General features: G+C 37.3%; 2 protein-coding genes and 2 non-coding genes across 5 annotated transcripts in view; 2 read left to right on the forward strand and 2 right to left on the reverse strand.

Moving 5' to 3' along the window:
- Positions 1-980: 980 nt before the first annotated feature.
- Positions 981-3,544, forward strand: arl5c (ADP-ribosylation factor-like 5C). The gene is made up of 6 exons (XM_008416967.2): positions 981-1,212; positions 1,522-1,582; positions 1,668-1,815; positions 1,971-2,054; positions 3,069-3,220; positions 3,308-3,544. Exons 1-6 carry the CDS (start codon positions 1,167-1,169, stop codon positions 3,354-3,356), a joined length of 540 nt encoding a protein of 179 aa, XP_008415189.1. The 5' UTR covers positions 981-1,166; the 3' UTR covers positions 3,357-3,544.
- A 1,343-nt stretch (positions 3,545-4,887) lies between these two features.
- On the reverse strand, positions 4,888-4,959 carry trnac-gca (transfer RNA cysteine (anticodon GCA)). The gene has a single exon. It is a non-coding gene; the product is annotated as a tRNA-Cys (tRNA).
- A 26-nt stretch (positions 4,960-4,985) lies between these two features.
- The window catches only part of LOC103469348 (plexin domain-containing protein 1-like), a 16,340-nt gene continuing 5,412 nt past the window's right edge, over positions 4,986-15,913 (forward strand). Inside the window, exons 1-4 of one of the 2 annotated variants that reach the window (XM_008416966.2) lie at positions 4,986-5,069; positions 6,961-6,993; positions 14,270-14,421; positions 14,652-14,795. In XM_008416966.2, the coding sequence (XP_008415188.1) occupies positions 14,407-14,421; positions 14,652-14,795 (159 nt within the window). In that variant the 5' untranslated portion in view covers positions 4,986-5,069; positions 6,961-6,993; positions 14,270-14,406. Of the gene's footprint in view, positions 5,070-6,761; positions 6,994-14,269; positions 14,422-14,651; positions 14,796-15,913 lie in introns of those variants that run through there. The other variant, XM_008416965.2, reaches the window with a different exon arrangement.
- Positions 15,795-15,866, reverse strand: trnac-gca (transfer RNA cysteine (anticodon GCA)). Its single transcript has one exon. It is a non-coding gene; the product is annotated as a tRNA-Cys (tRNA).

Raw genomic sequence — 15,913 nt, forward strand, 5'->3', positions numbered from 1 at the left:
CATATTTAACTTTTATTTTGGTCTAAAAATGTTATATCAGCTTAGAAAATTCAAGAAAGAAACAATCCAGTTACAATTACAATGTAATACAACCTGATTCTGGTATTTCACAATTCATAAAGCTAGTAAATTGTATTTAATTCAAACGTTAAGATCTGTTCGAAGCTACATTTTTAAAGAAAATGATTTAGAAAAGCTACTTAGGGATTGCTGTTGCTTTAACTTTCACCATTAGATCTGACAGTGAAACAGCTCCAAACCTTTTGCTACCACCACCATACAGCTAGTACATAAAAGCCTTACTTTGAAAACTTAAAGTCAAAAACTTCCATTTTTGTCTCATCTGACCACCAACATTTCAATGTTGGTAACTGCAAACTTTAGTCAAGTTTTAAAATGACTGCTTTTTTTGGGAAGTATTTCTTTGTTGGTCAGCAACCTTTCATAACAGGTTGATGTTTATGCTTTGGTCGTTTTTCCTGAAAATCCAACCTCAGTATCTTTCACATATGAGGTCTTCTTGACAAGGTGAGGAGACATTTAAATGACAAGCACTATCATACACTTTTTGAACTGATTATCTCGATTTAAATTAAGTTCTCAGTTAATTTAAATCTACAATTCTCCTTCTTACATCTTTATCTAGAATAAATTACATAAAATTAAAAGCTTACAGGTCTGTCACGTATAAAATATAGACATTCTCAAACAGTAAGCACCTTTTATTTTTAAAAAAAAATAGGTCAAATTCTTTAACATGCTGTGAAAAAGTAGTTTCCCCCTTGCATATTTTTTCAACGCTGAATTAAAGTCAGCATTAGGTGTTACTTACCCAGTCATATCATCAAAAATGTGTACTTAAATAACATTTTATCATATTAAGCTTAAGGCAGAGCTATGTACGCTTTTATGTAACAATCTACAGACCTTCACCTGTTTGTGTTCCAATATTTCCCACTGCCATTTAACGCACCACTTCAGTGAAACACCGAGGATTTTTTCAGAGGCGCCTCCCACTATCGCAAAAAGCGAAGCAGAAACCGGTATAAGATGCCGAGACAAAGCTTCGTGAGTCACTCAGGTGTTGATTGAAGCTGAAGTTGCTCTTCTTCAGGATTTGTTTTGTATTCAGCGCTTCATTTCATACGCTTCCTAAACATACTATCATGGGGTTCCTGTTGTCCAAGATGATGGCGGTGTTCGGAGACAAAGGTAAAAAACTGTTTCCATTTTTGTTTCCATATAATCTACCTATATTATAATATAACAGATGCCATTTTTACATTGTTATTTCTTTGTGATTAAACGTTTTTGGGTATGTGTTTTCTGTATGTGTATGTATTTTGTGAGTCCAAACATTTGAAACTGCTGCTGTGCTCTGATACCATCCTGTTCAGTACATGTGACGCATCTGTGCCTTATCTCACCTTGATCTGTCTGTTGCCAGAACTGGCAAATGTGCAACGCATTCGGTTTGAGACTGCAGAAGTATATTTGACTACATTTGTTTTTCTCTTGCAGAGCACAAAGTCATCATTGTGGGTTTGGATAATGCTGGGAAAACAACAATCCTCTACCAGTTGTAAGTGATCTCAGAACCTCATGCAGATCTAGTCTGCTCTTGAAGTTGTTTTTGGGGGCCTTATTTGAAATGTCTGTAATTTCAGCTTGACGAAGGAGGCCGTTCACACGTCACCCACCATTGGCAGCAACGTTGAGGAGATAGTTGTCCGCAACACGCACTTTATGGTTTGGGACATCGGAGGGCAGGAGAGCCTGAGGGCCAGCTGGTACTCGTACTACTGCAACACAGAGGTACAGCTTTTGCTGCGTTTCACAGGTTGAAAATTAACCTCCTGAGTCTCATCCAGGACAAAAACAGAAAGCGTTAGAGCTGACTGATGCACTACTTTACAATTTATTGCTCCTATATCTGTGATGTAACGTACTATAAATGGTTGCCTTTCCAGATTGTCATTCTGGTCGTGGACAGCACTGATCGTGAAAGGCTGACTGTGACCAAAGAAGAGCTTCACCGTATGCTTGCGCACGAGGTATTACTTTACTTTAAACCTATGTAATAAATGACGCCTTATTTCTTTACATAACTCCAATCCAATGCCTCAATAGCAGGTGTTTAAAAATAACTTCTTTCACATGAATCTCAAATTTTCTTTGTATTTGAAGGCTTGACGTACAACTCTTTTGTTTATTCTGCGAGTTTATGCCACACGTTTGAAACACACCCCCGCCTTCAGCGAGTGACTAACTGTGTTGTGAAAGCAGAACAAATTCTGACAACCCATGACACAACGTGATGAGGAAGTTTCCTTTTCGGCTATTTGAGTCAGCGTCTTAAAATGTCCCGCTGAGACAGCTTAATGCTGGCGTCTGTAGCTGCGTTTCCACTGCAAATGTATCCAAATCTTGGTCAATATTTTGCCGATGTAAAAAAAAAAACAACAACAAAAAAACACAGAATTTTCCAATTGTGGTGTTCCCATTAAATAACAAATGAAATTGAAGTCACATGTGAATAAGCTTGGTCATGCGATGTTGTAAACAGTTACACGTGATATTCTTTGTTCAGCCATCAGAAGAGACGCTTGCGTGTCATTCAGGTGTTTGAGTGAAAACCCCCGTAGACTTGGGGGCGTCTACATGAGCCGCGTTTTTGGAGAAGTTGCAGTCTTTGATTTTACTTAAGAGCTTTTGATTTGACACACAACGTTTTATGAACTGTGCGATGCTGTGAGAGCAAAAGACAAACAAGAAAACCAAAACAAACCATTATCCCCCTGCTACTTCCTGTCATCTTCTTTGTTGTTTTCACCAGTAGTAACATCCTGCTGATGTGAATACAGTGCTTCCAATGCATTTTTGTGAAATACATCTATTTCAATGCGGCTGAAAAACCACCACATCCTATCACAAAAAAAATCAAATTTATTTTTGCAATTTCAATTTAATCAATTTTATGATTAATTGAAATGCAGCTACTGTTGATGTATTTGAGTTCAAATTTGATAACATTCCTCATTGGTTCTTCTCTTGTTTTTTCCGTGCAGGACCTCCAAAATGCTGCCATTCTCGTTCTGGCTAATAAACAAGACATAAAAGGCTCGATGACAGCAGCGGAGATCTCCCAGTGCCTCACGCTCGACTCCATCACAACGCACTCCTGGCATGTCCAAGCCTGYTGCGCCCTGACTGGAGAAGGGTGAGTACACACCTCAGTTTAAGCCAGTAATACCAGATTTAGTTTTCCACCTCTTATTAACATGCTCTTTCCTTTCTCCTCCTGCAGTCTTCCTGCCAGTCTGGACTGGATGAAATCGCACGTTGTGGCAAACTGATGCTCCCTGGGGTGGATCAAACTTCTCCGGAAAAAAAAAAAACTGAGCCAACTTCCTGTTCTACAGGCTGCATTGTCAGTATGATTTACAGTGTCTGGGCTGGTGTAATAGCGTCTGAGGCAGAGCCGACTCGCCGCTCATGCGTTGTTTTCATGTGGGAGTCTGCAAAGAGCTGCTTCGATTCCTTTAGAATCACATCAAACAAACACCTAAAAGGTTTCAGGGCTGGTTTTTTATTGTTATTATTGAAGATCTGTGTCGTTGTACGTTTATATTGCATTTGGGGTATCTTTGATTGTTTTCAATCTTCTTAGAAAGACACATAATAATGCAATCCCTTTATGCATTCATGAGATTTCTCAAGTGTTGTTGTGAGACAACATAACAACTGATGTTTGTCAACCATCATAATCAAGGAAATGACTGCAAGAAGATAGTTTCTTGCCTAAATACAAAGCTTAAAATAGCCAAAACTGTGACTAGACCCAACATCATCTTACCATCACGCCCAGTCAAGATGATGGTAGAGGTGGCTCATTGTTTAAAAACTCCTTTATTATTAGCGGCGCCACTTATTGTGGAGGGTGCCTTAGCTGTGAAGCTGCAAACTAATTGCCCTGAATTTATTTTGTAGGGTGTACAACTTGGTGCCAATAAGTTTTAAATCTATACTTGAACAGCAACCTGATAAATAAGATTTGTCAGCTTTTGTCTATATTTATAATGTAGAAGAATATCGTAAACTCATTTTGACCTTTGACTGTTATTTTTTCAGTCGTTTACGTTCTTTCCATTTTAGAATTTTAAATCCTTTTCTAGATAAAGCACTTGCCTTTTCCTATGTTAAAAGCAACTTTTCATGCACATTTTAGCAGCTGCCTGCTATAACAGTTAGCCTCTAATGAAATTAATGTATGTTTACACGATAAGAAATTCCTGTGGCCTCTTCTTTCTCAGTCACTCTGCAACATTGCAGAGTGACTGTTGCAGAGTGACTGAGAAAAACTCAAAATTGAGTTATAATGGTAGATTTTGTATTTTATGTCACTTAATACCAGCAGTTTTTATCTGAAGGTGTTTTTATATGTATCAAAGCTCTCTAGTTTTATTCTGTATATTATAGAATATACTATTTCCTGGTTGGGAAAAGGAGCTGGCTGCTAAAGAAAATATGTCATATTTAAAATGTAAATACTGTATTTTGTAAATTGTTTTTGAAATAAATAATATTGCAACTTTCAAAATGGTGTGTGTGGGTTTTGGGGACTACTGTTGGACATCCACATTTAACTATATATATATATATATATATATAAAATACTAATGAAAATGAAACAAAAGTAGTGTGCTTAAATAGCTCTAATAATAAATGTCTATCCTCCAGAGAGGTATTATTCCTGTGCTGTTATTCATATACAGGTAAATGACACTTGTAGCTCTATTTGAAAGGTGTTATTCTGATTACAGCTTGATTGTACAATGAACTCGATTAAAAAAAACGCTGTGCTTTAACAACAGAAAATGCTACCGAAGGGGGCATCCGGATTTGAACCGGAGACCTCTTGATCTGCAGTCAAATGCTCTACCACTGAGCTATACCCCCGCACGTTCACCGTTGTGGCTAGCTAGAGGTTTTAACAGTTATAGCCACGGACAGTTTTGACAACTTATTTAATTGTTAATACATGTAGTGTCAACAACAATGTTCACTTGGTAAGAAAATATGTATTAATTTAATTTGATGTGGAATTTTAAACTGAGAGCTAAACAAACAGTTTGGCTAGTACCTAGCCGGCTAGCTATCTGGCTAGCTTTAAACGCTAGCTAAGAAGCTAGCCATTCCACCGTTAAGAAACCAGGACTGCATTGAATTAGTTTTAATTCAAAATCTAAAATTCTGAAAAATAGACTGCGTTTTGTACAACGGAGTGTAAGATTTTTGATTTAATGGCATACATTGATTTAATGGCATACATTGAAGCCAGCTTGAAGGGGATTTGTTTGAAAATAATACAATTTCAGCGTCAATTTTATTATTTTAGACTGACTGTTGAATCTTTTTAAGACGCAATATGTAATCTGTCCATTCATCCAGCTATTTTCTAACACTTAACAGCAGATAGCAGTGTAAACAAGTCCAAAAGGAAAACCAACACCCAGAAAATTCATGACAGTCAAAGTAACAGTGACAGCTGGCTTTAAAAAAGCACAGTAAAACCTAAGCACCTGCTTTTCAGCAATGTCAAAACTGTAAGAAATCAGATGAAGCCTACTTATTTCGCATTGGATTTAAAGTGGAGAAACCCTCACTGCATTCATGTGTAAGTTGCCTTATAAAATCACATCAGTAAGTAAGGGAATCAGTTGGCATTACAATAAAAGAGCCTGAAGCTGACAAGTCCAAATAATCTCTTCATTATAGATTTTTTTTTAGACTTTTGTTGCTATACTTGATGCAGATGCAGACCAGCGCTTCAACTGAGACTGCAAACATCACTGACATCTTGTGGCTTAAACTGTTACTTCTACTTTAATGTGTCACAAATGATCCATATCTATGAAGTTTAATATTGACGCTCCTTTTATTTTTTGATGGAGTTATTTTGTTTTGTATATGAAAATTCACATGTTTACCTTCTATATTATCATCACTGGAGCCATATCATCCTGTGTACAGTTGCGCTCCTCATGGTGCATTGTCGCAGGAAAGCATGAATAGCACGAATAGCACGTGTGTTGTGGAGTGTATCCAAAAATGCTTTTAGTTTGGTAAAAAGCATAGCTTATTCTGATCCGTGAAGCTTCTTAAATCTGATTGAGACGCTGTGCATGGATGGCCTCATTAAACAGGCCATGTGTGCTCAAAACCTCTCCAACGTGACAAAACTCTACAGGGAAGTTCTGGTCAAAATTCCCTCAAAATAATGCAAAAGACTCCTTTGTTAGTTGTCTGAGTAAGCCGCTGTGGTTGCTTTTAGTCACTTTCCACAGCAGAACAGAAGACACTTCAGACATTTATGAGACAATAAAGTGAAACAGGGAGACTTGAGTTGGAGTTAGAAAACATGAGCAATGTTTTTGACATGACAGGGAATACACAATGGCATATTTAGCACTGATTATAAACCATGGTTGGCTGGTCTCATAACCTTCATGCTCAATAGATTTCAGATTTATTACTGGATTCACAGCTGGTTTGGAAAGAGTGAGGAATCATACAGCTGCTTGTCACGTTTGCAATTTTATTACTCTGAAAGGCCAACGCAGCAAAAACACCCCCATGATTCCGAAAAAGAAAAAGGGAAGAAACACCTTTCATGACGTTGATCAACATTTTTTTTTTTTTTTGTTGAATGGGTTTATTACAGTCATCTCCGCTGCATCCCAAAACCATCACCGAGGAGGAGAGAAAGGGGTGTAGTTAGTCAGTAGAGTCAGAAGCGCGTGAGATTCAGAGGGACGGATGAGACAGCGGCGGGTGGAAGCAGGCTGAAATTTGTTTTTGTAGAGAAAAGAAAGGAGTGGAGGCAGCATTTTTGTGTTTTTGCAGAGTGTAACATGTGGTTCAGTTGGGTGATGCTGTTTTTCTGTCTCTCCAAAACAGAACCGGCCAACGTTTGGGATCAACAGCAGACAGGTGAGTTGTGAATAGTTTTACCGTCTACTCACTCACCCACGTCCTATTCAGTTTAATGCATTTAGTTTATGTCTAAAGTTTTTACAACGCAAATTAGTTCAGATTAGCATGTAAATACATGAGATCATAGACTTGTCAAAGACTTGAAAAAATAATAAGAACAAAAACAATATAGGCAGATGCAGTTCTTCTTATAATGTTATTTATGTTTCATTATAGAAATTCAAAATATTCTAAACCATAGCTTTGTCTCATCAGTTCTCAATTTAAATGTAAGTCAGCATCACTGGTGAAAGTGTTTTCTATTTGAACACGCTCCAAACCACAGAACTTCAGTAGGAATCTTTATGAAGGAACAAGTGGGCATACCATGACTTTTTCTGTTTTACACACAAAAGTGAATGAACAAGTTTACAATAAAGGGCACTATATAAAAAAAAAATCTTCCCCACAAGAATGCAACTGAGACTAAGCAACAACCCGCAAGCAGTCTGTTGCAAGTTTAAAATTAGATTTGGACCCGTTTTTCTTCTTGCCACTCTGCTGAAGTCTGGCAGAAGAGAAAAAATAGCTCATTTGGTGCTTTTCTTGATCTTGATCAAAAGGTTTTGTTTTGTGTAAAAGTTGGGAAACAGGGAAGATAAATCCCCCCCCCCCTCTCTCTCGTGCTTTAATTAAATTAGTGATTTCAGATAAGAAAAAGCTGTCTGTAATGAGGGCAAAGTGTTGTAGACAGAATTAAGCTGAGATGCTGTGTTATTAAAGCTGCAGTACAAAACTTTTATTAAAAATAACTATATGTGTTTTATATATTTGTTAAATCTATCACCATGTTCTAACTGCATAATATGAGAAATAATCTGCGGAAAAATCAAGCTCCTCCACTTCCTCCCTGTGCTGCTATTGCTGTGTAAAGAAATTGTCAGAAACAACCAATCAGAGCAAGGAGGAGCATCTTAGTGCTGTCAATCATCCTCATGAATACGCTAATGGTGAAGAAACAACTAACCGTTACATGAAAACTAGACTTAGCATTCGTGACAGACTCTGTGGACAGGGAGATCTGTATCATAGCAGAGAACAAGTGGCATGCACATAGGCTTGATTGACAGCACTAAGACCCTCCTCCTGGCTCTGATTGGTTGCTTTTAGTTAGCACTGGGAGAAAGGCAGAGGAGGCAGATTTTTTTTTCACAGTTTATCTGACTCAAACCATACTGTCATGACATACTGTCAGTTTCAACACATATCTAAAAATATATAGTTTATAAAAGTAACGCGCTGCAGCTGTAAGGCAATGAGACAAATTATGCCTGAGATCATGACACTTCTTCTGCATCAGGAAATCTGTTGAAAATGAAAATAGAGAGTGTGCAGGTGGTCCCGATCTCCACATTTGTCTATATTTCTTTCCTGTCTCTTGTGCCATTCAACTCTACAGAGTTTTGTTTTGTAAAAACAACGTTGGTCCCAAGAGAGTCGTTGACGCCAACTTGACCGGACTGTGAAAACAAGGAGAGCCAAGCTAAAAAATAAATTATGCACCCTGTTATGACCTCAGATTTTTGGCCTCTTGTTTCTTGTCCTGCTCGTAAGTTAGCTAAACAAGAAGTTTGAAAGTGATCCAAACATTTTAGAACGAGGCTGTAATCAAAAATAGAGTTATTTTAGAAATCTAAACTCATGACATTGTTATTGTCTTTCATTCCAATATCTGTGCTTCTTTAATTGGTTTTATCCAGCGTGACCTGTTGTGGGAAACATACATGCGATTTGGCGGGAAGAGATAAGGGCGAAAACAGTGAAATATATCAGAGAATTTGAAACAGCGTTTGTTTAAGAAATAGTTTTGAGCTGAACACTATCAACTCATCCGTTTCTCTAATTGGACAATGAAAAGCAGGATAGGCTGTCTTCTCCATGCCGAGCACTGGATAGATACAGATAAGTGAGAATATCACTTGTTTCTTCCTTGAGACAATTTGTCTAAGAAGAGTGTGATGAATGTTATTTGGCTCTTTTCAAGATTCCTTGGTGTCATTTATCAAATGAGTCTCCTTAAAAGTCATTAAAATGTGGTCATTTTTGCTGTGGCGTGTCAGCAGATTGGAGGCTGTCCAAAAATTAACACAGAGGGCAGCAGTCGCAGCACTGCCTTCAAGATTTAATCGGAGTAGAAAGGTTTAGTAAAGCTGCACTCCAACTGCTGCCAAAGATGTCAGAAAAAAAGTGACATAATTTAGACGAAAACTATTTTGGTGGAAAGCAATTTAAGAAATGTGGAAATGCAATTCTGCAGAAGTCGTTGGAAAGAACTGTGGATGTTTATTGTGGCTGGATGTTTGGGACTTGATGCCAACTCCTCCGGCCTCCGCTCAGGAAGGGTGTGTCCTCTCTGACCACGCACAGAAACAGGCAGCTAAACGTTGAGGTTTGCTAGCTCCTAAAAGAACAGGCACCGGTCAGTTTTCAGGCCAAAGCATATGGTTTTTTATTGCTTTAAATGAGTCCTTTCTTTTTTAAACTCGCTGGACTTTTCCACAAGCTTGTGATCCTACACCTCAACATTTTTAAAGAAATATCGTAGTTCAAACCTCACTTATAATCTTTAACAACTGCATGTGTTTACCAAAAGATATTATTTTTAAAAAGATTTAGTACATTCAAGCTCTCTGCAAATTGCATTGTTGAGTAAATATCTCAATTTTTGTCAAAGGTTTCAGGGTGGAAATTGTTTTCAAAATCAATAATTGTTAGTGCGAGTTTGAATTTATGATAGATTCGCTCTAAATCAGTTCCAAAATACTTTATTATTCCAAAGGGAAATTAAATGTTGTGAGTCATGTTTTTCAGAGAGTGGTTGGGTGCTGATGGCTGTCTGACTGAAGACACTCTGTTAGTATAAAAACAATCCTATTAAGAAGATGCTCATTGTTTATCCATAATGTTCCTCATTTTATGAAAAATCCTTTTTTGCACAATCACCTCCAGAAGTTCGCCAGAACTGAGCCAACCATTTTTTATCAGTTCAGCGTCATGCAAACCGATTGTTGGAAAATTATTTCACCATAGCTTTATAGTGCATCCACCCTTCAAGAACGGTTCAATTAAATCAAAAAAGGCCCAAGATTTATGATATATAATATAATATACATATAATGTTTCTGTCATAAATACCAGGAACATGTCTACAATCATTGATGAGTTAGTCATCACCTTTATTGAAAAGGTGTTCATTAAAATCTTTCATTTCATCTCATTCCATTAAAAAACAAAAAAATTGTGTTCTCTAAATTAGACCCAATTCTTGTACTTTCCCCTAAAAGAAGAACAGATGTTCAGATTGAATCTTGCCACTGACTCACCACATTGGTATTTTGTTGCTTTATCCCAATGGCTGTGATTTTCTAAGTGTCGATGAGATGTTGACATTAAAGTGAGCTTTTCAAAACTAAAAAACAAGCACCTAATTCACAAAAAAACTTTAAATATTTTATTTTGCATTAGACATTAGCAATAAGTTTCAATTTGTTGTTAATATCTTACATATTGAAGTTCAAATTCTGTGTTAAAGCCAATCTGCAGCAAGAGGAAAGGTGTGTGCCATAAACAATTCCTCTGGGAAACCTAGCACAAAAAGAAAGTTTTCCAAAGTTTCCAAAATCCATGCCTCTAAATTTGACAAAAGCTGCATTATAACTGAAACAGATGAGCAATAGGAATTTATTTGCCCCCCATTATGAGACGTGTTGTTCCTTTTACCAAACAGACGCCACATCAGGGTGGATCCGCTGTTCAACAATCGCACGTCTAGATTTACTGTGATATAATTGGCAGCCACAAAGGATCTGACACACAACACAGGGTGGAGAACATAGTCTGAGAGCTAAGTCAATAAATATGGTCTTAATCTGATTAAGAAGTACCTCTGAGTGAGGGTGATAGGTGTTTGCATGCATAGCGATGGGGTCAAAAAGAGAGGAACATGTCTGGACATGCCCCCTTCTGGAAAAATGTCATTTAGCAGCCAAAAAGCTACCGATCCATGTTTAAATTACTTCCAGATAAAAGTAGATTGTAGCTAAACTGAAATAAGAGTGAATTTCTCAGGCACTTATCTCAATAATTTGATCTAAAGAGGGAGTGGGAGTTGTGTCCGCACACAATGGAGTACTAGAGTAAAAGTCATGTTTTCTAACCCACCTGAATCAAAATACATTTCTCATTACCATGCCTCTGTAGAGTTGCATAACATGCCGAGTTGGTAATTTAGTCATTTAATTTCATTTAATTCCTGGATCAGTGATGAATCTGAAGGTTGCGAGAAACTCATTTTATGTTATTCCCAGTTGCTACACCAACTGACCGTGAAACCAGTTCTTTCAAAAATGTTTGCAGAAGTGATTAATACASCTGAAATCAATTATTTGAATGGGTAAGTTAACACTTTGGCAATACTATCCACATTAAACTTGCCACTTTTGTTTTTAATGCCTTTTTGTCTAGTCGTGGTGGTATTTTTGAGACATGGTAAATTAAAAGTTATGAATTACTTGGACAAGAATTTTACGGAAGCTGGGACACAATCAGAATGAACTCTGTTGTGCCAAAGAATGCTTTCCAAGCCAAGTGAAATCAGTTCGATTTTTCTCCGTTTATATCTGGATTCCATTCCCGATTTTTACTAAGCCATCGTGGCTACGTCTGAAGTAAATGTGTTTGTTTTTCCTTCGGCATCTTTTTTTAAGCAGTTAGTTTAAAATCACTTCAGCACCCAAATATTTGAGGCAATTCTCCCACCTTCGTGCTTCATGCAACGTTTAGCTAGCGTTGTGAGCTAGCTAAATGTAACGGTTAAAATTTTTTAAAAAAAACAGCAAAAATAATGGCGGACTCTGGTTAAAGAATGTTTGAGCACAGGTTTCCTCACCGAACCACAGCAGGTCCGACAGGGTCACCTCACTCAGTTTTAATCTGCTCAGACACAGAGACTCCCCCACTGGCAAAAACCCACGGAGCAGCAGAGGCTAACTCTTCGTGGCAGCCGGGCTGACCACGGCAAACATCGCCGGGGTTTCAGGGAGGAAGCCGAGCACGTCGGGGTGATTTCCTGGCTTTTTTCCCTTGTTAACGCTCCTGCCAACGTCCTCCTGTAATCTGCTGAAAGCCAGGAACAAGAAAACAGCAAACGCTTAGTACAGGAGGAGACCCTCATTTAGGGTTAGATCAGACACCCCGCGGAAAGTAAGCGCTCCATGGGTTTATATAGGCTGCTTTGTGACGTCACTACGGTGTCCGGTAAAGTGAATAGAGAAAAATAAATTCAACAAATACCCATGCTCTGTTTTTAGTATTTTAACCGCATTATTGTCAAAGAAATAACTATAGTTCTTCCCAAACCTTCTTTTCTAACTAAATATATAGTTAGACCAATATACATAAAGTAAAATAATGTTGCTAAAAGACCAATAATGATCTTTGACCAATTATTGTCAATCATTTATTCTCAAACCAGCTTGTCTTGACAAATATATATATAGCTAAATAAACTATGAATACATATATAGTATATACTACATACATATAGTATATATGTATATGGTTCATATACATATATACTATATTTGGTCTTTTAGCCCCATTTTTGTAATGGGGTTAAAAGACCAAAGAAACAGAGCAACAGTATCCAAAATAGTGTAACAGCTTCAGTTGAATTTATAACAACCTCAATTTATCTGTTCTCATAAATGAGTATTAATGAGACTGCTCATTTTTTTTATCACTGACTAGCCTTCACAATTGTGACACTCATATATCCACCATTTGCAATTTTTGTATCTCTTTTCTACATATTGTAATACTGACAAATGGCAAAATTCCCCAGATCTCTGTCTCAAATTCTAACACTGCAGTTAGTTTGTTTAAAACTACATGTTATGACAGATTTACTGAGAAAAAGGCTGGACAAGTGTTTATTATTTCAAAAGGTTGTGAGGAAAAACTCTTTCCTTTATGCACATCAATTAAATTACGAACTTCTGGAGCCAACTCCTTATGACAGTTGAGACCAAATCAGATATTTAAGAGAAAATAAAACACAACATATCAGCAAAAGTGGACAAGTGATGATTTGGACTCTTTTTGCAGCCACACAACCTTGCATCTTGTTGACATTGTCATTGTTCATGCATAAACTCCTCTTTATAGCAAAATATTTTAACTAGAGTCAAGTGTAAGACAATCTATTTAACAACTGAAGGTTAGCCCACATAAGGACATCAATAGGACAGCAACCCCACACACAGACGGCAGTTATCCACAGGATGTTGTAGGACATTAAGGGAGCTGTTAATAAAACGAATGCTTGCAAACCTCAATGAACTTCTCAACAAAGCGTTGTTGCAAAGAAAGGGACTATGCAAAGCTTTTACTTCTAAAACTTTGTTCTCATTAAATAATGTCCTTCTGGAATCTCTTGCGTTTCTTTGCACATTTAAGGTTGGAATTGAATATTTCAGCAGCAACTAAAGACAAGATTACTTTTTATTTTTAGTCTGAACAAATAAACACCCAGAAGCAATTCCTTTTATAATTTTTTCAATTTCCTCTAATTATTTTTTCCCTACAATAAAAAGCCTCCTAAAAAGCCTTCCGGAGGTTAATTTATATAATTATTGTCAAAAGTGCCAATTTGCACCTCTGAGGAGGCGTTTTTATACAGCTACATAAAGCTGAGGTTGAGTAAGGACAGAAATGTCTACATGTATAAATCAAATTATGAGGATAAATATACCAGCAGAACATGAATTTTCCACACGCCATGAAAAGAACAGCACACTGCAAAAATAAACGTTTAACATAAGCCAAGAAGATGTGGTTTGACATGGGGGCAAGTTGTCAATTACAACACCCAAAAGTTTAAACCAAAGCCTACCTACCCCAGTTTGCTTACCAGATATGGTCTGATTTGATTGCAGGGTTTGACAACTCATTCAAAGCAGAAGAAAAACATTCTATTGTTTTGTATTGTTACTGCAGTCATTCAACAATGGTGTTTGCTAACAAAGGCAAGGCAGACAAATTCAAAGGAAAAGGTTTAATTTCTCTCAAGACTGACTGTCTGAACACAAAACCACAGCTGTAAACATCACATTTTAGAGTTGCAATAAAACTGACATATGATTTTCATTTTTCCTTTTGATGAAACACTGCTTTCATTTTAAAACCCATTAGATAGACCCAGTGGGTAAAAATGCTTCTTATCTTTTCCTAATAGATGCTTCGTACAGCGAGATCCCGCAGCAGCGTGAAGAGTCGGCTGCTGCCGGCTACAGAGTTCAGACATCTTCTTTGGGGAGAACAAGCCGTGCAGTTCTGGGTGGAGAACTAACAATCAACACGTTGCCAAACAACATGACACATGTAGTGGTGAGAGCTTCCCCACACTGTTTCTTCTTGCAATAAATATTTAAGGCACGTAATAGTACTTAGGTTTGTAACCTGATGTATTTGTTTTAGCTGAGGTTAAACAGTGCCCTCTTTTGGAAAGAAATATTTACTCTTCTACACAAGCTTGGATCGGCATGAAACATGATGACATTTAAACATCTTTCTGAGGCCTTTTGCGACCTGTGATCCGCATCGTTTCTGTCTATAAGGAGGATTCTGGCAAGTATTACATGTGGCGCAGGTTTGGACCTGAGGACCGGCGAACCCAGGACCTGTGGTTTGACATGACAGACGTCCGACATGGCCAAGTTAGAGTCCACAGCATTCTGTCAAATTCATACAAACAGGCTGTGGTGAGTCTAACTTACTGATATTTGAATAAATTAGAAATAAAGCCACTAACTATGTAATTGTTCCACCGTTCTCCCACCTGCATCATTTTTTTGCTGTTAAAACTGTTCTCTTTTATTTTTGCACTTTTGATGAAAATTGAACGATCAAAGAAACTGAGAAATTCACAATTGGAATTGATCACTCTTATACAAAATAATCAGCTACAAACATGCGAGAACATTTAGTTTGATTCTTTTCTATTTAGCTTCTTTAGAAATAGGTTCCAACCTGTTTGCAATAACTTGCAAAAGTACGCATGCTCTTTGAATGTTTAATTTTGGTGTTTTGTTGGGATATAAAGCGAGACAACAACACAAAATAATACTTAATTATCATAATCACACCAAGCTATACAGGCGACACGGCAATCATGGGAAAACAGTGTTCTGGTCAGACGAGACCACAGCTGAGTTTGTTTTTAGAAGCGCAAAACGGCAGTAAACAGAAAGAAAAATCACACGATTTAAAAAAAAATGGGTTTTCCAAAACAATAACAAGCACTACCCTCAGTATTTAATTTCTTCCATTGAATGCATTGCTGGAATGAAGTCATATATGCCAAGTCAGACAATTCAGAGTTTGACTTTTTCAAAATATCAACTGAAAATGTTGGATTTTACACAAACCTTGTGGAAAACTGTTGGTTTCTTCTAAATGGAGCACCAGTTGTGGTGAAATCTTTAGGTTTATATCTTGAACTGGCTCTAATCCTTTTAGCTCTGCTCATGGTCAGCTACAATTTGGACAATGTTTAATAGTGATAGATTAAATTAGAACAGATTTGAAATAATGGTAGATGAAGAAGCAGGTGTTTAAAATTTAGATTAAAAGAAGTTTAGTCTCTGTTTACTCTGTCTCTATAGTCCAAGGTCTGTAGAAATAAAGTTTTTGCCTTGTCAGAATGAATTTTTACAAACAGTTGAAAATTAAGAATTAACAAGGAAAATGTTTGGGGTAAGAGGGAGCACACAGATTTGAACTGGGGACCTCTTGATCTGCAGTCAAATGCTCTACCACTGAGCTATACCCACACATTACACAGGTTTTTGATTGTCACACACAAAGACAACCAGATATT

This window comes from Poecilia reticulata, linkage group LG8 (assembly GCF_000633615.1).
Source record: "Poecilia reticulata strain Guanapo linkage group LG8, Guppy_female_1.0+MT, whole genome shotgun sequence".
NCBI classification, from domain to species: Eukaryota; Metazoa; Chordata; class Actinopteri; order Cyprinodontiformes; family Poeciliidae; genus Poecilia; species Poecilia reticulata.